At 33.1% G+C, this 23,447-nt stretch overlaps 1 protein-coding gene and 2 long non-coding RNA genes across 3 annotated transcripts in view; all 3 read left to right on the top strand.

The window, feature by feature from the left end:
- The window catches only part of LOC131938158 (GTPase IMAP family member 7-like), a 7,302-nt gene extending 5,068 nt beyond the window's left edge, over positions 1–2,234 (top strand). The window contains exon 2 of the mRNA XM_059296076.1: positions 377–2,234. Within this exon, the coding sequence (XP_059152059.1) occupies positions 386–1,618 (1,233 nt within the window). The 5' untranslated portion in view covers positions 377–385 and the 3' untranslated portion in view covers positions 1,619–2,234. The remainder of the gene's footprint in view (positions 1–376) is intronic.
- A 2,014-nt stretch (positions 2,235–4,248) lies between these two features.
- On the top strand, positions 4,249–6,917 carry LOC131938118 (uncharacterized). Its single transcript, XR_009386273.1, has 3 exons — positions 4,249–4,463; positions 6,073–6,156; positions 6,543–6,917. It is a non-coding gene; the product is annotated as an uncharacterized LOC131938118 (long non-coding RNA).
- Positions 6,918–16,248: 9,331 nt separating this feature from the next.
- Positions 16,249–19,143, top strand: LOC131938170 (uncharacterized). Its single transcript, XR_009386281.1, has 3 exons — positions 16,249–16,452; positions 17,088–17,174; positions 18,925–19,143. It is a non-coding gene; the product is annotated as an uncharacterized LOC131938170 (long non-coding RNA).
- Positions 19,144–23,447: the final 4,304 nt, after the last annotated feature.

Below are 23,447 nucleotides of genomic sequence, written 5' to 3'. Positions count from 1 at the left end.
ACGCAACTTACGTTAGGGAATGTGAAAGTGGCTGTGTTGACCACGATATCCCTCGTTATTCCGACGTCACAGAAACATATGAACTCTACTTCACTTGTCCCATACACCGTGTGGTTCGAAAGTGAACTTAACTTAGTGTCGCACCCCTGATTCACGTTGGGAAAAATAAATGCTACTGGGCGTACTGCTAAACATATATCATTTATGTCAAGGTCACTTATTCAGGTGGACTCTACTTCTTCTGCTGCATAAGGACCACTCTACTATATTTTGTACACATATATTTTATGTGGTCCACATCCACCCGTAATCCTTCTTGTGACGCTACAATGTCATCTCAGAGATCTAACAATTACTTCCTGCTTTCTATTTGCAGTACTTCAAGATGGCGACTTCGTCTGATAGGTCCATCGATATTTTACTTGTTGGCAAGACGGGCCATGGAAAAAGCGCCACAGGAAACACAATCCTCAGAAAAGCATCTTTTAAGAGCGACCCAACCTCTACTTCTGTCACATCCGGGGCAGCGCTGGACGTAGCCATGTTCAAAGATTGGAAAATTGTCGTGGTTGATAGCCCTGGTATTGGCGACACACGGAGAAACAAGAAGGACGATATTATAAAGTTCATTGACTCCGTGGCCAATGCTTTAGCAGCCAACCCAAAAGGATATCACGCCATTATCTTTGTTATGAAGTTTGGATCACGTTTTACTAAAGAAGAAGTCTACGCCGTGGAACTTTTTAAAAACATATTTGGAGCTGAGTTCATTAGAAAACATTGTATCCTGCTATACACATACGGCGATTGTTTTGATACAGATCCATCGATTCAAGGGAGGAAAATATCATTTGATCAGTGGCTGAAAGAACAAAATGATATCAATCTAGTTCCGTTTCTCAACGAAATCAACTATCGAGCTATCCTTTTCAACAACAGATCAAAGGACCAGGTACTAAAGCTGATCACAATGATTGATCGTTTGAACACAGGCAGAGAGAGATACTCAAACGCAATGTTTGAACAAACTCGAGAGTTCAGAGAATGTCTAGTGAGGGAGCTAGATCGGCCTTGTATTGACGATGAGCTCCTGCAAGAAATCTGCGAGGTCAAAGCCCATTACGACAGTTTTGAAATCGACGATAAAAACGTCACCTTTTCTCTAACCAAGCTCACGTTTGTCAAAGAAAAAACAAATCGACTGTCTCAAAAACTACACGACAAAGACAAACAGACAGGGGCCTTAGCTAACGTTATCAGCCTGATCAACGAAGTCACGGTCGATATTGATGAACAGATGAACACATTGGTAAAAGTCTGTGGAAAAACAGGATCGAATACGGGCAGGTACACCGCTAGCGAACAAACTATCCCAAAAGAAAGTTTAGTAAAGTCAATCAGCTTCGACCGAGCCCGAGAAGCCGTTAATGCTACGTTAACCCCTACACAGCTTCAGAAGATTAACGATGCCAGTGCCAGACAAAACAGTTTAAAGAGAAAAGAATCAACCACCAGAAAGTTTAACGAAGTCAAAGAGAAGCTGAGGTCTTCGGGATTCTTTTCTTCACTTTTGGAATTTTTTAAAAACCTGATTAGGAAAATTCTTAATCTAGGCTAAATTGCTTCTACAAATCCGTGAAGGCAAACTCTCCAAAATGGATTATTCCTTTCCTAGAACGATAACGGAAAGCTAAAATTTTAAAAACAAATTTATGAAGAAAAACTGAGAAAATTTTGCCTTTCTATTATTGTACATTCACGCTTTGTTAACATACTTTTGATACAATGTCCAGCATATGTTAAATCAATTGATGGCAATTTAAAATCAAGTTTATTAAATTTCATTCTTTCAACTTAAAAATGAAATATTTGCCTGTTAATTGATTTATGACTATAAAAAGTATGTTAATGATTTTAAAATTAAAATGAAGAATTGCCTACTCATAATCATTAATCTAATACCAAATGTTCATATATATTTTAAATTTAATTGTGTAAGTTGACATGCAGGCTTGTATAAGAAATATACACATAATTCACTCTAAATTTTAAAATTTCATGTTCTTTGCTTGTCACCTAATTCATTATATTTGTAAATGAAAATTTAGTTAAAGATATGTTAATTTTTGTTCTTTAATTAAAATTATTTTTATTTTATCAACAAACCGCGCCAGCTTGCTTTAATAGTGCTTTAATTGTGTGTTGCTGCGAAAAAAAAACATTGAAATTAAACATTTTCTAGATATTAGCAGAGTTTCTTCCAGGCGAAGCCCCCCCCCCCCCCCCCCTGAAATTTTTTTTACCCCCCCCCCCTCCCCCGAACGAAATGAAATTTATATAATTTATATAGAAAATATAATATAATATATTTTAACAGTGTCCCCGTCCCCCCGAAGAAAGTTTACCGCCCCCCCCCCCCCGAAAATTTCAAGTGCCCCCCCGGAGAAAAAAGTCTGGAGGCAAGACTGAATATTAGCATTAGGCCTATGTATTTTTTTATACTATTGTAAAGTATACCACAATGTAGATACAATTCTAAAAATAGTGTAAAGTATGAGAATAAAGTTAAATGTTAACAAAATAAAATAAAAATTAACTCTTTATTATTATTCAGATAATGGTAAATATAAGCTTCTTTACTTAAAATACACCAGCAAACATGACATGATCATAAAAAAAAATATGTATATTTAAAAAATAAAATAAAGTGGTTTATATAACATAAATGGGCTTTTTGTTTATTTTATGACAAACACGCGCTTTTATATGACAACTAGCATACTCGTCCACGCGCGTTGCCGCGGGGATAGAAGAAAGTCTGACGAAATATATAAGAAGGGTTTCATCCGCGCGTTACCATTCCTATGTTCTTAGACGCATGGCCTTGTTTTCTAAAACTGAGTTATTTAATTGTAAACAATGCCTGCGTTTGGATCAAAAATATCGGGACACGGGTTTACCTACACTACCACATGAAAACCTTGAGTGTACGTTAATCACTCACCAAAATAATAATGATGTAGAACATACTTCGGTGACCGCCCATGGGTCAGGGACGTTGACTGTCGCTCTCGGGAGCTCCCAAATACACTTACGCAGAGGCGCCGCGTACGGCCCCCTGCCTACTTAAAATAACATAGGCACCATAGTGCTCACGGGATAACCCAGAGCGACTAATAGTATCCTGAAAAAATGATACAGATTTCGTCATTCGCTAAAGTGACAGAAATCACGTGAAAGAAATACGTAACACGTAAAAGAAATAATTATTGTATGTGTTATAAACATCAGCGTGACTGATATAATTTGCTAGCTTTATTAATAATGAATTATTAGATGCTCGATCTCAATGTCTGATTGGATCGTCTAAAAATAGATGCTAATTGCATCATTCGCAAAGTGTCGAAACAGTTTCGATTTTTTTACGGACAAAAGAAAACAACCCAGTTGATAACCTAACCTTGGTTAATTTTTCTGATTATTAAAAAAAAAATATAACAGGGTCCTTAGCGGTTAATGTGAGCCTTTGGGGGCCGAAAATAAACTTTTTGCACGCAGCCAAATTGCACCTACCATGGCTGATTCAATTTAGTGAGCGACTCTAACGCCCCATCTATCCATTATGAATCACACTGCTTAGTACGAACGTAGTCGCCGTAGCGCTGACGGAAAAGACCAGGGCGCCGAATCGCATCCTGCCGGGGGCCGCCCTTGCTAAATTTTGATGGCGATAAGATAAAGGTGTCAAACCGCAATCGACTTTTATTTTTATATACTGTATTTAGAAAAAGAACAAATCGCCCCCTATCGGGGTGCCACCCTTGCTAATTTAAATGTGTTGTTCTCGCAGAAACCTCCCTAAGAGTATTCGCAACAACTTCCTAAAGTTTCGAGGCGATGTAATAAAAGGTGTAGTGATACATAAAAGACTACACACACATACATAGATTGCTGTATATATATACGTATATATATATATATATATATATATATATATATATATATATATATATATAGAGAGAGAGAGAGAGAGAGAGAGAGAGAGAGAGAGAGAGAGAGAAAGAAAGAGAGAGAGAGAGAAATATACTTGATTGGCTGGTAGCATAAAAATTATTTTTTTTTATAATCGTTTTGTTTTGCGTTTATAGTCAATTATAAAATTTTAATTAAAAGCAAAGATTTTTCAGACACAGGTGGTAGTTTGCCATTGGCTCACAAGTTTGTTGCTTTAGCTCAAACGTTTATGCAAAGTAAGATTGAACCAGTTTTGCCTAATCCTAAGACGCACATTCAATTTAGCAGGACTTGATCTAAAATATCAAAGATCTCTCAATAAATTTGTCATATTTATTTTAGAACTGTGAGTTAATATTGAACGTTATTACAAGAAAAACTTTCTCAAGAATGAAGTTGCTTTATTTTCTGATTCTACTACTGCCTTTTCTGGTTGCTTTAGTGAATGGGTATGTTTTTGTTTATTATTATTGAATAAAGTATAATTAAGGAAAACAAAGACTTAGAGTCTACACAAAAGTATAATTTACATTTACTCTACATTTCTTCAGTACTAACTATCGCTAATTTTTCGTTAAATTTATTTATCGTTAAATCATGTAGTCCTGATTTAAAGAGTAAAAACCAATATAAGAACACATTTAACTTTTTTACTCTTTTTTAAGTTAAGAACATGCGTTCGTCTCTGATGGCAATGCAAGATAATTTAATTTTTGAAAAAAAATAAATTAATAAATACTAAGTTTTAAAATGGGCTGATTGATAACATGATAGAGTACAAACAATCTGTATGGTGACGCTGTATCACAAGCTACTATTTAGCAAATGTATTTGATGTATTTAGTCGACTAATTATCAAAGGATTACTAAAGGTTAAAAATAAATATACATAGAAATAAAAACATTTCAATGCACTGAAAAAAAGTATATAAAACAAACTTGCTGTGGTTTATGAAAAAGCATTGATTGCTTATAAAAAAAATACGCATTTTCTAAACCAATTATTTTATTTAAAAGAGCAAATTTATTTTAGTACTAGCCGTCCCCGCCAGGCCCTGCACTGGCCTCTGCTAAAACCTATATGTAAAGGAACATGACATGTGTTTCGTAATCAGGATATAGCCGGCATTGCCCACCATAACCACAATCAACCAAAACGAAAACACAAAAAAAAGAACCGCAAACATAACACAAACAAACACAACAGAACACAATATTAATACAACACAACAAAACCACAACACAACCCAACACAAACACAACACAAACACAAACACAACCACAACACAAACCGGGAAGGCTAGTATTATATAAAATTGTAAATCTTTATGTAGATTTGTGCAGGTGTCTATAAAAGAGCTTTCTGAAATCTGTAAAGGAACATGACATGTGTTTTTATTAATCAGCATATACTCGGCATTGCCCACCCAAACCACAACGATCCAAAACCAAAACAATAAAAAGCAAACATAACATAAACGCAAACAAAAATACAAACCGATAAAACAAACGCAAACCCATAAAAAGTAAATTGTTTCTCCCCCCAATTTAATGTTTTTTTAAAGGAAAGTAACTGTGTTTTCCAAATCAAGGGACGTAATGAGAGCGAAAGGACAAAAAGCAAATACATTTCAGAAACAATTGTAGAAATTTTACAAATGTTGATACACTTTTTAAAAATGTTTATGTAATGTTCATAATTGAAAATTATTATGCTAAGTATATAAAACGAAAATTGTTTTTAAAGACTTTAACTAGTAATTTTTTAACTCATAAATTTAGACCCTGAGCACTATAATAACCTAACACTTAAATCCATGATAGTATCAAGTTTTTTGTTTTTTCTTATATTCCTTTGTAATCCTCGATCACAAATATTTTACAAACATACAATCATACAGAATTGAAATGTAGGTATATATAATTCTAATTTTATATCTAATATCTAATTTTATATTTTTTATTTAAAATTAAGAATATTTATTTTATTTTTCTAAGTTTTGTTTTATAAAAATATAATATTTTAGTTAAACATTTAATTTTTAAAAAATTATTTAGTTGCAGCAGTAGCAGTTCCCCTGCGAAAGAACCAACAATCTACTGTGCCAAAACTGAAGATTGTCCTAAAAATAAAAAATGCACGTAAGTGAACACCAGTCCTTATGCAATGCAATTTTATTCTATGATGTGTAAGATGGGGATGGTAGAAGACAAGTAAAAACGGGTTGTATAACATTTTATTATGTGTTTTTTTTTTTTACTTTTTATTTTTAAAAAAGAACTTATTAGAATATAAATCATTTACATATCAAATAAAGTATGGGCAATAGACTTTTCTTAATTATATGAAAGAAAACTATGCTTAACACAAGTACTACACTCTATTTTATTGCATTGACTATCGTCTCGAGTATGAAGAAAACCCTCTTAAATTTGTCGCGTGTGCACCTGTGTGTATGATTATATTTTCTCTAAAACTTTAAAGAGCATTTTTTTAAGAAGAGTGATTTTATTTTGCTTCGTTTCAGATACTATCTCATACAAGACAAAAATATCTGCTCTTAGCCTAATCTGCTGCTACACCATGTCTAAATCAATTCTGCAGTTACTTACATACTGTAAAGCCATTTGTTTGAAAGCAAGAGATTGAAATTAAAAGAGCTTTGACAAATAATTAGCCGAGTAAGCTAAACCTCTATCTGCACACGATATACAACTGATAATATCCTACAAAAACATATACACCACTACAATAACCTAACATAGGTGTGATTATTCCCCTCTACCCCAACTTCACACAAGAAAAATATCGGCATTTTCCGGCTGCGATGTAGGCTAATTTTATGTGGTTGATAAAAAGACTGGCAGATGCGGAATAATAATATGATGAGATAATTTCCACATTTTCAGGTATTCGATTGTTACCACAATGGAGAAAAAAGAATAATTTAATATAAAAGAAGAGTAGCAGCGTATTCAGGAGTGAAAGGGGGGGGGGGGGGTGCAGAAAGGGTTGTAGTCTTGGAACATTCCCCCGACTTTTAAGGTCCCCAAAATTTACTGCCTGATTATTGGTGTTTACTATAATCACTAAAGTTTTAATATGTGCATCAGAAGATTCAATTCTTAAAAATATCTAACATGTTAACACACACTAATTATAAATACTAGCCGTCATCACCACCTACTGAGACATTGTTTATATAAAGCGGACGCTCCTTAAAAATAACATAGTCCTTACCAGCGATTGCTTATGAAAATAAAATGAGTTTTAAAAATACACAAACTGTTGTCCTAGGTGATTTGAACATAGGGGGTTTGGCCACTGCGGAGCTTTGAGCATAGGGGGTTTGACCATAGAGGCTTTGTCCACAACGGGGCTTTGACTACAGATGGGATTTGACCATAGGAGGTTTGACCACAGCGGGGCTTTGAACACAGAGGCGGATTAGCCATAGTATATGAATTTCAAAATAGAAAGTATAAACTGTTATTTGATTTAAATTTATTACACAATTAATACGAATTTATACATGTTTCCTGAGAGTCCATTAATAGAAATTAACATGATTGTACTAAAAGTAAAGTAAAAAACGATGTTTTAGTCTCCATATAATTGCTGTCACTATGCCTCATAGATTTATTTTAAATATAAATGGTACACAAATACTGCGACATAGGCACACAAATAATGCGACAAATAACAAGTTTCACAAATGAATAATGTAGATCTAATTTAAAATATATAGCATATATAAAGGATTAAAAAAAGAATTTATAAAATGCCAACAGTATAGTCAAAGAAGTAATACTTAAATGGTTAACTAAATGACATATGTCGTATAGTACGCAAATATGTCAGTACATCTGTTTGACCATATGTCAGTACACCTCTTTGAACATATGTCTGAACACGCTTGTGATCAAACACCTGTTGAAAAACCACCTGTGATCACAGACCCTCTGCTGAGAAAACACCTGTGGTCAAACCCCCTATTGCCAAAGGCCCGCTGTGGTCAAACCACCTATGGTCAAACCCCCTATGCTCAAAGCACCTGTGGTAAAATGTCCGCGCACACAAACAGTACCCATGAAAAATTCAATACGCCATCAGCTGTCGTCGCTTTCTACTTGGAAAAGGTTTACATAAAGAGAAGCTCTCTAAAATATCATACATTTTCTTTCTGGCACACAATTCAGAAAATCATCTACTTTTAGTAAATAAAACACTGAATAAACCAGGCTAGAAAAATATGATTTACTTCAACATGTAATTGTGATTCGTGCAATAGCTTATAAATGACGCTTTGAAGCAAACAATTTTAGAAGGCAGGAAGTCTCATGTTTTGAATATTATTTATTTGAAGTGAATGGTTGATTATTATAATCGCTTTTTTGCCGAACAAATAAAAATTAAATCTGAACTAGACGGCAGGTGCGATATGCTAAGGGACTCCCAACAATGCTTTAGCATGATGCTAATGTTTAATCCGGCCGTAAAGTAGAGAACAGAAAATAACATTTAAGGAGTGAAAAATACATGTATTTGGAAGTGATCATGATCACTAACAACATTTTAAAATTAGGTCCGTCTGGCTTTGAGGGAAAGCCTGCAATGTTGTTAAAAGGATTTTGTTTTTAAATTGTCAGCATTTAGTATTTCAACTAATCGTGCATCGCAGATATATAATGACACTAGTTTAAGTCATTTTTACAGGATTCTGGATGGGATAAGTAAAATAAATACAGTGAATTGAGTAAAGCTTTAAAAAAGACAAATTATGGGAAAGAAAAAGTAGCGTTTTAGTTTTACTATATACAGAACATATTTTTTTTAATTTCAATACTTTCAGTAATAAAATGTAGCATTTAGAGTGTTACAGGTAAGTGAAATTAAGTTACTAAAAGAGTTTAGCATTAAAAATGTTGACATAAATTAAACGTAGTAAATCCTCTGCCAGGGTTTGTAGTTAGATCACGCCAGATGATTCTTAAAGTATTTTCCCTTTGTTATTCATTTATTTCTGCACATTCTCTTTTATTATCTTTTACACATATTTTTTTGTTTATAAATACACATTTCTTAACAAAAACCATTGGAATGGCATTTTATGGGGCTGGAACGGATTAATGTCATTTCATATAATCTCAATTGAGTAAACTTTGTTCTGCATAACATGAATAACAATACAATAGTTTTCTGAATCAAAATATTATTTTAATAAAACGAATGAAGAAGTTGGTTTACAAAAATTGCACTAACAACTAAATTAAGCTTCAAACACTGCAATATAGAATTTTTATAAAAATCAGACGTCTTGTTTCAAATTTTAAAATTGCTCCCGCCTACGTTTACATACAATATTATCTTGTTCTCTTCCGATCGCTATTATCAAGCCTAAAGGGCAAACTGTTTTTTAAACCTCTAGTGAGGTAAAGCAAGACTTTTCGCTAAGTAAACGCATGTATTGTTTTAAATATTTGATAAAGCTTTTGAATAGTAGGCTATTACCGAGTGGTTCCTAATTTCAAACGCAATTAGAAGAATATTAAAGGATTTAGGTAAAAACTAAAGAGAGAGATAGAGAAAGAGAGAAAATAGAAAGCAATAGAAAGAGATAGAGAGAATGAGAGAGCGAGAGAGAGAGAGAGAGAGAGAGAGAGAGATAGAGACAGAGAAATAGAGAGAGAGAGAGAGAAATGTTTAAAAAAAAATTCATAAAAAACGTTTTAATAACAAGCTTTTATGTAATAATGCACTAAAAAGTAGAAAATAAATTATAGACTACTATTTAAATAACTATAAAGAAAAGCGTGGGTCACTTTAGTATCTATTGGATACCTTTACTAATATTAAGGAAGACACCCACGCTTTTCTTTATAGTTATTTAAATAGTAGTCTATAATTTATTTTCTACTTTTTAGTGCATTATTACATAAAAGCTTGTTATTAAAACGTTTTTTATGAATTTTTTTTCAGTACTTTACATGTTTTATTTACAATAGAGTTATATGACTAAAAACCATTGCGCGCCTACTGAACATCACGTTCAGTAGGCGCGCAATGGTTTTTGAACGCAGCCATTACGTGATGGCGCAGCTATTGAAGGTGATGACGCGTGTGGTGTGGTTGGCTAGATATGCCTACTAATTCGGTCCAAATTTTAATTAATTCATTAAAAATCAATTAGGCATCCAATTAAGTCAAATTTAGTTTCAGATTGCATTGTCTTCATGTCTTGACCCACGTGCCAACTGTGAATCGTATCTGTCAAGTAGAACTGTCCGAATTTTCACTCCTGCGTTTCCGTCTAGACTGACGACAGACAGAGGAAGTGAGTTAAATAAAAGCTTGTAAAAAAGAACGTTTCTTAGCCCTTTTATTGGTAGTTAGGACTACACAATTGGTTTTGTCAAAATATTATGCCATCTTTCTCAGTCTTCTGCTGCCTTGAGTAGTTATGCAACTGGCTCCCGATCTAAACTTTGATGTCCTCAATCCAGTGACAACTTTGGCTTCCCATTCTTCTCCCTCATACTTTAGATTATTATTTTGAATAGACCGTTGATGTAAGTGCCATGCTTGTTGTGAATGGTATTTTGTTGTGTTAGTGTGTAGATGAATTTATTATCGTGGTTATATTCGTTTCATTTGGCAGTACAATAAAGTATTAAACGAGCCAATGCGTCGATCGTCGTTGTCCATTTGTTCACGTTCTCCCGGACCTAAACTCGCTTCTTAACAATACCCATACCATCGTAATTTTATTTTAACAAACTCGGTAGACGCCCAAACAAACAAATTGCATTAGTGATTAATTCAACCAATCTTATAATTTATAAATTTAGCTCTGTATTATATATTTAAAAGTTACAAACTTATTTTTAGAGTCTGAACGTTTCTCTTGATCTCTGTTGTGGGTTCATGCCTCGCATCCGTAAATGAAGACTGACATGACCACTGAACGAATGAGTTTAATTTTTGAAGTCTAGTTTGATACATCATCTGTTTCTTAATTTTCATAATGATGCTGTTGAACTTCAAGTATAGCTCCAACACAGTATTGCGGAAGTTAATTTTGTATTATCCTTTTTGAAAATAAAATTAGTGCATACTTTAAAAACAAAAATGATATGACAAACAACAAAAATTTAAAACTTGTGTGGAATTCTATAGGGTTCGGCAAGGTTGGTAAAGCCCATGGTCGCTAAACCGCAAAACTCTTGAGTTCGAACCCTTGGGCAGATGAGGTTCGTTAGCAGGGGACAGCCACTCTACTAGGAGAGACAACTCCAAAATCTTACAACTGCTGCCTTGTAGTTCGTTCCTGGGCTGAAATTGGCGTCAATGCCATCAATGGCACATAATCAGTTGACACGTATACTTAATCGTGTTGAAGGGGATCCCTTTCAACAGTAAAAAAAAGAACACAGAATAAGAAGAGTAGGATTCTATTATATCTAGTGTCAGATTTAAATTATAAAAATCAATTAAACACCAGACCTGAAAACACATAACATCGGGCTTAAATTATTTGTCAACACGTTTAATTAATCAAACTGTCTAGCCCGTAATGGTATTGATTGTCAGAGGTAAATTCAACATCAATCTTTTAATGACTTATTCCTGCATACACAATACATTAAATCGAATTGATGTACGTGACAATTAATTAACTTGACCTTTTTATTGTCGTTGCAGGTACCAGTCTTACTGTGTATTATCTCAAGCTGGTGCAGCTTTTTAGATATTACATAAACACAGCTTATTTTCGTCTATTTAAGATAAATTTCAAGCGAGGAGAATTTCTTCAATATTCGTCACAAAAGGAAATTTAATTTTTATAACAAAAAAGAACAATGGTAAATAAAAAAAGTAATACAAACTAAAATTCAAGAAATGTAAATGTTTAAGTTACTTCTGAATTAATCTATTCTAATATTTGAGTAACAGTGTCTGTCCTGTATGCAATAATAAACACACTAGTGTATAGTTTGAGTATGCATAGTGTAACATCTATATTTATAATTATCTACGTGAAGACAAAGCGGGACACCACGAACGCACGTCTGAGGAACAGACAATATCGGTTTGACCCCAACCCCCCATTAGTCTGGTGAGCTGAGGACAAAGTTGTTGGTGTGTGCAAGCTACCTACCAGACGCCCCATTGCGAGCTGCGTGTAAGTCTAAGGTTCCCCCCAGCACCAGTTAGGTAGACATCATACGGCGACAGCCCATGCGTCAAGTGCGCCGCGTGGCATTTGGGGAGCAGAAACCTTAAACTTCTTAAAGCCTGAATATAGCATACAACGCAATCATACAGACAGACATGCTTTTATTTTAATAATAATGGATATATTACCAAAACGCTATTTTTAGAAATGTTATTTTCTGAAGTAACTCAACATTAATAGTTTAGCCAATGCTTAACTAATACATTTTTTTAGAACTATAGACAGATACTAGACTACCTGTCATCCATTGGATAACTGTGGGTTTCGGGGGTTATCTATAAAAAAAAAACATCACGTCTGCCACTTATCGAAACAAAAACCAGACCCCACATTCAAAAAGATGTTTTTTATCTTTTGAAAACACCGATTTCGGACTATCCCTTCATATACTGACATCACAGGTGACCTACTCAACTACACCTGCCCAGTGTCCCGCCAAGTCTCAGACAACATGTTTTTATCGTTTAAAAGAACGATTCCAGACGAGCATGTCTCTGATCACTCTATCTCTTCATATGTGTAGGACAAACAAACAGATGAACTCTACTTCACCTGCCCTGTATCCCACCAAGTTCAGATAAGCAACTTTATCATTCACATCTAAAACTTTCTTGGCCACCTGATATTTAGATCTATAAATAAATAGATAACTTTCTAGGACAGATTGTAGAGCTAGAGAAATTTATTTTAAAACTAAATGAAAAAGACAGTTGAAAATTTATAAAAGTGTTGGAACGTAATAAAAACAGCACACGGACGTATTGTTAAAGTTATGACCGACAGAAAATTAGCTTTTGAACCTGTTAAACTTTTAAATGGGCCACAGAGTCTATGCTGGAGGCCGCCATCTTATTGTACTAAAAAATAAACAAATCATGTGACGTCACTATTCAGTCAAGGTAAAGCCATTGTTTGAAAAATTTAACATTAATGTGGTAAATCTACTAATGAATAAGTCAAGAAATTAATAACGTCTTTAAATAAATTTCTGATTAACAGTCTGTCTGAAAACAAAAATGTTCTCTACCTACATACTATTTTACAGCTCTCCACTTAGCGCCGATTCTCTCCAGCATTCAATCAGACAAACAAAAAAACAAACAAATAAATATTCAAACATGTAAACAAACTTGAGTTTTCGTAGTATAGAGAGATGACAAAGGGAAACAACCAAGTTAATATTTTTGCAAAATAATCTAATTCTGGTTAATTCATCTAAATATTTAAAATTAAATAATATTAATTATTTTTATTCTGTGGTCCAATGGGGTCTTTTTGAGCCCTTGAAGGCCTATATTTAATTTTTTTCCCCACAAACCTTTCCAAAAGCATTCTCTATAATTATCCAAATTTTAACGGCAATTGGATAAAATATGTAGTAAAGCTTAAAGGGTAGGATCACACATATACGCAAGAATATACTTTTACTCGTATAAATATTGATATGCGATACAAAATGTATGGGTATTGGTAATTAACAAGGTTAGGTATTTTTTATGTGAGCTTTGAAACGTCTGATCATGTGTGCTAAATTAAATGGGTTTTTAAAATGATAAGTGAGATATCTTACTTTCTTTACTCCGTTGCACCTTGTCGTACACAAATTGATGTCGTTACGGATGGTCCGTTATCCCATAAATACATTTAAACTTATAATATGTAATGCAGGAGAAACGATTTGTAATGAATTACAATTACGTTGTTGTAGCAAAGTATTGTCATATCTATGTTGCTTTTCAGACAGTAGGAAGGCGTATATTAAATACAAATTAAATTGATTGCTGTTTAAAGTGGATTTTACAACCTTGCACATTTAACTACATGGAATAGAAAAATGTTTAAAATTGTGTATCATAATTGTTTTTATATAACAAGGTCAAGTGTAAATAAAGAACAAACCTACTGACCCAATCAAACCATACTTTACCATTTTTTGGATGGTAGACATTAGCAAATATTTTAACTATTACGCTCCCATCATAAAGCCCTAACATTAAATCTAAAACAAAGAATTTAATTTGTTTTAATTTACCATATCTACAAATTGGTAAATCTTGGATCGTAGATTATGATAGAATTAAATATAGAAGTTTACAGATGATGCATGTGTGAAAACCTACAACAGTTTACAAACAAATTGCCTCTAAACTCTAAACTGTAAAATACGACTAATTTTAAAAGCTTTTATTAAGCTCGCAACGTCTTTTTTTTTTTTTTTTTTTTTTTTTTTTTTTTTTTTTTTTTCTTTTTTTTTTTTTTTTTTTTTTTGTACCTTTGTTTGTTGGTGTGTGTGTGGCCAATCTTACAAAAATAACACGCTCTACTGTATATTACAATTTTTGATAACAGAAGGGGAGATAACTAGCCAGACGCAGTCACCCTAACAGTATGGTAAGCTGTGGTTGTTGCACATGTTTACAATCGTACAGAGCGTTGATCTAGTGAAGGCTATTACGGACAGATAATAAGTATTTAAACGATTTTATAGTTCGTGGAGTTAACAAGATTAAGAACTTGCTGTCGTCTGTAAAATATGGTCAGTGACGGCTGTTTTCATAGGACAGATAAACGTTTTTCAGATATCAACATAAATTAGGAATCACTAAAATGTACAATATAAAACAAATATATAAAACCTTTATAGCAACAGGAGTTTAAAAGTGCCGAAAAAAGCCCGGTTTCTAACATATTTTAGCGACCAAAGCTTTTATGAAAGACCTATTAGTTTGATTTTCTTACTGTCCTCGCGTTTAAAAGGTTGTTTCTAAAAGGGTTCATTATATTTATTTTTTAATGCTGTTTTATTAAACCCCTCGAAGAACTGATGCTTAAAAGCGAAAACAGAAGTTTAAATTTACAATATGCTTGATATATAAAGGACAAACGGCGTTTTGTTTAGACAACCTACAAGGGTGACATGACAAATCATCTCTGGATAAATATTCTCTGACAAAAGATCTCAGCAAAATATGTATAGTATTTGGAATAAGTATAGATACATTCAAATTCTACATTGTTCAAGGCATTAGCATTAGACTTACGTATTTTTTACTATTTCAGCTTGTTTTAATTATGTATATTATACCACATTGCAGGAAAAATTCTAAAATAGTACAAAAATGAGAATAGAGGTAAAGGTTAAATAACATTTTTAAAAATACAAACAATTTTGTCATTGTTTTTTTGTTAATACAATGATGGTAAATATAAGGTTTTTCATTTACAATGATCACAATTATTTTGTTATCAGTAAATATGGCATGATAATACTGATATATGTTTAAAAAATACAGTGGTTTATTTAATATAAATCTGTTGTAGTTTATTTAATAAGATACATGTCCTTTTATATGACAATGAATAATATACTTTATTAACTGGCAGCAGCAAAATAAACTCTTAATACATTTTTTTTTTCTAGACTAGCAATAATTTAAATAAATATTTTTTTCTAAAATGTTGTTAATATACAATTGTGTTTAATGGTCTCATACCTGCGGCACCGATGGGTTATTTGTTACGGTTTCGGGTAACGGGTTACAGGCTACGTCTACGGGCTGCAAAAGGACTAAATGCAGTTATAAATTAGCTAACAATGCATAGTCACCAAAACAAAATCTACTCAATGCGACAAATAAAAAAAAAATTAGCACGTGGGAATCCAAAAGTAAATAGAATCAAAGCAAATATTTAGATTAGATACGGTACTTTTCTGTATTTTAATAAACCTAGTTCTACTAAACGTTGACAACATCAAAACCCTTAATAGATTGTTAAATCTGACTTATCCTGTCATATGTATATATATATATATATATATATATATATATATATATATATATATATATATATATATATATATATATATATATATTCGTTTTCAGTCAATTATAAAATTTAAAATTAAAAACAAGGATTTTTCAGCCACAGGTGTTAGTTTGCCATTGGCTCACAAGTTGATTGCTTTAGCTCAAACGTTTATGCAGAGTAAGTTTGAATCCGATTTGTCTAATCGTAAAACCCAACATTCAATTTAGCAGGACTTGAACTATAATATCAAAGAATTCTTAATAATTTTGTCATATTTCTTTTATTACTGTGTGTTGTTATTTAATGTTATTACTGGAAGAACTTTCTCAAAAATGAAGTTGCTTTATTTTCTGATTCTACTACTGCCTTTTGTTGTTGCTGTAGTGAATGGGTATGTTTTTGTTTATTTGTTATTAAATATAATTTATTTAAAACGGAAAACGAAATAAATAGTTTACAGTATTGTCTCATTTTTATTTACTCTGCATTACTTCTCCCATAATTAAAAATTTTGTTAAATCCTGCAGACTCAATTTAAATAGTATAAACAATATAGGAACAACATGTAATTATTTCTTTTATTTAAAGATAAGGAACATTAAAAGTTTTCCTTCATTTTAAGCAAATGTCTGCAAATATTCATTATAAGTGACCTATTTTTTAATATGATGTTTATCTATTTATTTCAAAATGTTAAAAAATTTTTAAGCAAATCATGTTACTGATTTTTAACCCACTTCCAAATACATTCGTCTCTAATGACAATGATAGAAAATTTAATTAGACATAATATTACTTTTGTTTTTGAAAAAGTGAATTAATAACTACTAAGTTTAAATAAGGAACTTATTATTTTATTTTAAAGGGCATGTTTGTTTTAGTATTTGAATTGTTCCGCGCTATTTTATTTTATTTCAAGCATTTAAAAATATATTTTTATTTTAAGTTATTTTAGTTTTACAAGTATTGTTATTATGAGAATTACATTTTTTAGTAAAGCATTGAATTTTTTCTTAAATTATTCAGCTGTGGCAGTATCGACGACCCTTATCCAAGAGAGGACACAATTTACTGTGCAACAAATAGAGATTGCCCCCTACCTAAAAGATGCGTGTAAGTGACTTTTATTTCCTTCCATTTCATCCTATTCCCGGCTATTTATTTTGTCGCCTCTCAAGACATCCCTGTTGGCTTCAGTTCTCCGAGAAGACTCCGCTTCCAGGTCTGTTTTGGGCGCCCTCTCTTCCGCTGTCCCTCGGGGTTCCACACAAGCGCCTTGCGTGTCACATTTGGGTGTGCCTTTCGCGGCGTATGTCACACCAAGCGCCACTTCCTTCTTCTTATTGGCACTGTCATCAGCTCCTGCCTTGCTTTGCTCCAATTCTAAAGGAGCACCAGGGGGTAGGCTCCAGAATAAACGAAAAAAAAAACAACTTTTGAATTAATAAGCCTTTTGTATTTATTTGTGTATAAACAAGTTGGGGTACTTAAGGGAAAATATTTGCATGTACCAGGGACTCTTTAAAATATGGTTGCCATGTCAACGGCGTCAGTCTAAGGGAAAAAAAATACCTTAATTTGAGTTCTAAAATTTCATAAAGCAACATATAAATCGCCAATATAATTATTGATCCTTCTTGTACTAATACTAATAGAGTCAGCTAGCTAGTTTCTTGTAACAGAAATAAAACCGATAGATTTTATTTTTAAAGTTTTTACTTTCTCGTATATTTTTGCAATTCCATGAGTCGGAAAAAACATAATTTTGCACTCGTGTTCCGATAGACGAATTTAAATTATAAGTAAATTATCAAATTCTCTGCTTTCTGTCAAATTTTGAGTAATTTCCGTTGTCCGGAAGTAGTAATTTACGTTATTTCCGATTTCTCAAAAAACGCACGTAAATTTAAAAAGCAGTAATAATATTCCGCACTATTATGCACATTTTGTTTGGCGTTCACTTGTTGTGCATTTCTTTTTTTCTACGAGATTCCATTCTATTTTAAACAGTTTAAGTATTTAAAATGGATTAAAAATCATGTCTATATCCCGAGTTGCCATCCCCTTTTGTATGATATAAGAATATTCGAGAAAGTTTAGGGGAGATCACTCCCGGTTTATTTTATATTGAAATATCATTAAATGAAGTATCAATTTCAATTGAATTTTGATATTCCAAATTTTGAAAATTCCAAAAAATTATTCTAGAGTATTTTCTTTTTAAAAAATTAGCTAGCATTTTTTTTTTGGATCCTGGGAGTTGATATGGAGATGGTAATTTGGGGGAAGGAGGGGTGATGAGCACCTGAAACTTATGAGGTATGGGACAATGGTTTAAGTGTATATAATTTTCTTTTAAATTTTTGCCAGTGGAAACAGGAGTAGACAAGTGGACGCTGGTTGGATACAATTTTATTATTTGTTGTTTATTTTTTAAAGATTTTATTACAAATCAAACTAACTATAATATAAATCAAATAGAGTATGCACAATAGTCTGTTCTTAATTCTAAGTAAGAAAATTACGCTTAACAATCAGTAGTACTATTGCATTGACTCTCGCAGCGAATATGAAAAAAAACCCTCTTCAATAGGTCACCTGAATGTATAATTATATATTCTATAAAACTTTAAGGAGCAATTTATTTTCTCAAGAGAGTTTTGGTTGGTTGTGGTTAGGGTTCATTCGAAAAGTAATATAATTTATAATGTCGGGTATTTGGTGCTTAATATACGCTCAAGTCATAGTACTTTACAGATAGGTTTTTTACAGGTTAGTGCAGGGTCTGGCCGAGACGGCTAGTATTCTCTAAATCTTTAGGAAACAATTTTCTAGAGAGTGATTTTCTTTTTCTTTGTTTCAGGTACTTTGACGAAGAAGACAAAAGGATTTGCTATTAGCCAACAAGGAAAATGTGACACACCAACTGGTACATCATGCCTAATTCAATTTTGCAGTTACGTTCATACACTTAGGAGAAAATGAATAATTTCATATAAAAGTAGAGAACAAAAAAATACGTTAAGGAGGTAAAAATATATGTACTTGGAAGTGTTTAGGTCTAGATCACTAAGAGCCGTCTGTCTTTGGGTAAGCCTACAATGTAAACAACCAGATTTTAAAAAAAAATGTCAGTGTTTATTATTTCAACCAATCGTACATCGCAGCTATATAAGAAATAGCAATATAAACATAAAGTGATATTTCAACGCCAAGGGTAGACAAAGGTACAGAATATAGTCCAAGTAAAGACAGAACAGACAGACCCGACGGGTTCCGAACCTACCATTTCACACGGCACCGAATCGCCTCGCCTTCCATGCCTCAAGTCAGACGTGTAACCGATTCTACCAATCAGCTCTACAAAAATAGAGCTTTCTTGGCAGACCACTATCATAGCATGTGACACGGGAGACGCGGGCTGGCGTGACCTCTGAACCCTAAAGGGTCTGACCGCTAGCCTCATAAACACAACAAGGACTATTATTCGACCAGACAAGCGACACAAGTATAGGGACGACGATACAGACAAATAGTAGCTTCCTTGAATCGGTATAGTGTAAACATGGTAAGGGGTGGAAGCAGGCGTTGTAACTGAAATAGCAATATAAACATAAAGTGATATTTCAACGCCAAGGGTAGACAAAGGTACAGAATATAGTCCAAGTAAAGACAGAGCAGACAGACCCGACGGGTTCCGAACCTACCATTTCACACGGCACCGAATCGCCTCGCCTTCCATGCCTCAAGTTTCATTTCTAAACGAAACCAGGCAAAACTTCGGCTCTACATTTTTTTCTTTACTTCCAGGATTTTCTTTTTAATATCAGAAAAATAATCATGTGTAGAATAAAATGCACCATTACACAAAAATCACCATGAAAGCTTCTCTACAAAAGTATACAATCATTCCTACACACTTAGCTTAGTTTCGTTTCAAGCTTTTATATTTACCTATATCTCGCCTTAAAACCTCTCTCTTGCTCTCTTGATGTTTTCGTCCCTGCTCTTCTGAAAAGAAAACACTGGGACATTAAACACAAGCGGTAGATGTTATTCATCAACACACAGATACTTAATCAGCTAATCAAGTATAAAGGCAGATAAGAGATAAGTTTTAACACAAAGTAGGATATTAATGGCTTGTTTTATAAGCATCGTCTTGAAGAAAATTAATTTTTGTGGGTGTTATTAACACGATTACTACATACATAGTCATAGTTGTTTTTGAGTTTGAAGAACTAGATAAAGGAATAGATCTATCGATCTAAATAGACAGTGGTCAAATGATAGAATTGGTAAAGGTAAGAAAAAAATAAACTGCTGTTACACAAGTATACTTAGTCAATAAACAATTTAGCTTAGGAAGTGTAATCGTAAATACCGCTTAATAAAAATACAGAAATCGATATATATTTCAGAACCCAATTATTAACCTACATTTTATTTCTATTTTCTGATTGATAAATGAACAACACTGCATGTTATTTATTGGCTAGACAGAATAATTGGATCTCAATAAGTTAATGCTTGACCTGTCTTTTTGTTATTCAAGAAACACATGGATGCTATTCGTTGGGATAAAAGCTTTTTTTTGTCAATAATACTCTACTTTGCATACATAATATAGACCAAAAACTAAATAACTAAAATTGACATTATAATGTGAAAAAATTATGCTAACACTTTGTTTTTAAGGGTTTTTTTTTAACAATAAATTGATAAGATTTATCTATGTGATATTGTAATGTGATTAACAGTTTAAAATAATACATTTTGAGTAAAGTGATTTGTTATGCTATGTTAACATTTTAATATCGGTAAAAATATAAATTAAACAAGCAGTATTAAAAAGGTGTCATCAAGGGTAAAAATACCCGATCAAAACGGCAGATGCATAGAGTCTACGTGTTATCGTGGCATCGGCATAGGAAGTGATAATGTGGTCAGCACTATGCTGTCTCTTCCGTGGACTCAGAGAACAAAACTAGCTGTTGAGTGATTAACTACTCGATCTTACGGGTCATTTACGCAAGCAAAAAAAAATGAATTGACATCCCTGTTCTTGACCATTTTATACATACTACTAATACGTCTGGTAAGTAGGTCAACATGCAGTTTTTTGACTCATGCAGGTTTTATTGAGCCGTAGAACTGATTGGTGACCTACCTCCAGCCCTATTTATACAGAATATTACAAACATTTTTACCGTTTAATAGCGCGAATATATTGAACAGAGTCAAGAATATTAGTCGAAACAGCTGTGCATAGTTAAGTAATTTATTATTCATTTTTACGATTTTAAACTTATAGTACAACAAAAACATAAATATGGTAATTAAAAGTCGTTGCTTAAATTTCTTATAAAAAGCAATGTAGGCCAATACGTATATAATTAGCAGCATTAATTACACGATCTCTAACCACTAATAAGTCGATATTGTTATGTCTTAGACAGTGATCTCGAGAATGAAGCTGCTGGCTTTGTTTGTTGTTTTTTGTTTGCTTACTCGCATGTGAGATGTGTTTCATTTATTTAACTTAAGTTTATATGACAAGATCATACACAGAATCCTCCGTTTTTCTTTATACCAATCATCGGTTACTGCGCTATTTTTTAACACGTTTTTCTTAACTCAGCTTCGCGTTTGCTTGTTTGGTTGTTTGGATGTTTGTTGTTAAAATCGACATCGAAAATTAGCCCACTTCTGATTGCTCTAGAGACCTGAAATTTGGCATGCATGCTACTTTCGCCTAACAATTTCAGATGCAATCATAAAAACTAGCAATTAGTGACCGTAATTAGCTTAATTTAATTACGCCCCAAGGACCATAAAATTGAGGACATGATTTCTAAAGATACCGACAAGACTGGAGGCCTATTGACACAGTTACTTCGGCCCCAATCGATGTGAGCGCGCTGGCCGTGATCGTATAGTGGTTAGTACTTCGCGTTGTGGCCGCGACAACCCAGGTTCGAATCCTGGTCGCTCAAGATTTTTAGTCCGTGGATTTATAAACACTTTTTTAAAAACCACGTTTTTCATGTGTAGCAACGGACTAAAAAGGAGAAAATAAAATACTTAAAAAAAAACTTTTTAAAAAACCACGTTTTTTATGTGTAGCAACGGACTAAAAAGGAGAACGGACACGGTAACACATTGTTAACGGTGACACGGTTGGTACGCTGGGCATGCTAAAATACACATAAACACGTTTTTCCTTAACTCAGCTTCGCGTTTATTTGTTTGTTTATGGGAGATTTGATCACGTGATTCGTGAGTAGATCTCCACGCCAGCAACGTAAATTACACCCTTTCTCTGTTTAAAGCGTATCGGTCGCTCAAGATTTTTTTAGTCCGTGTATTTAAAAACACTTAGTCAAGTCACACTTAATCAAGTGATTAGATAAAGTAGAAAATAAACTATATAAAAAACTTTTTAAAAACCACGTTTTTCATGTGTAGCAACGGACTAAAAAGGAGAAAATGAAATACTTAAAAAAAAACTTTTTAAAAAACCACGTCTTTCTTGTGGACTAAAAAGTAAAAAATAAATTTTTCTTGTGTGCTTCCTCGAGCTGTGCAGGTTCTTGTGATGACTGACAAAAAACGTGGGTCGGGCAGATGGGTCGGGAAATTTGATGGTGAACGTACCCACGTTTTTTGTCAGTCATCACAAGAACCTGCACAGCTCGAGGAAGCACACAAGAAAAATTTATTTTTTACTTTTTAGTCCACAAGAAAAACGTGTTTTTTTTTAAAGTTTTTTTTAAGTATTTTATTTGACCATTTTTCCTTCGTGACAAAATAAAACATTTTATTTTGGGTCTTGTCGTTTGTGTCTAGCTTATTACGTGTATGCCATATTATTATGTTGTTTACAAAATTTAAGGTTATAATAAATCTACTCTTCTACTAAATTATGTTTGTTCGTGAAATATTAATGAACCCAATACTCCATATGGTGTTAAGTACTTATTATACACACATATCTACATCACTACAATGTTGGTTGGCGTAGTCGATTCGGTAAAGCAAGTTGCTGCTATACAGAAAAGTGCCGAGTTCGAACACACAAGCATGTGAGACTCGATAGCTGTTGACACTAAACCTTCTAGGTGAGAAAACTCCAAAATCAAACACATTTCAATACTACCTTGTACTATGTAATGAATGAACAAAAGCTATGGAAGCAATTCAGAAAAAAGCAGGGATAAATTCGAATATAAATGACTCATAACATGTCGAAACGAATACTTCATTACTTTGGATAAAATCCTGTACAACATTACAATTAAGAACACACAAAGGACGAGACTTCAATGTATGTAATACACAAGATATCATTCAGCAAAGATATTGATTGTATCAGCGTGGTTAGAT

This window comes from Physella acuta, unplaced genomic scaffold (assembly GCF_028476545.2).
Source record: "Physella acuta isolate Inbredline_101_S28 unplaced genomic scaffold, ASM2847654v3 ptg000235l, whole genome shotgun sequence".
Classification (NCBI taxonomy): Eukaryota; Metazoa; Mollusca; class Gastropoda; family Physidae; genus Physella; species Physella acuta.
The sequence above is the reverse complement of the archived record's forward strand: the minus strand, read 5'-3'. Positions and strand labels throughout refer to the sequence as shown.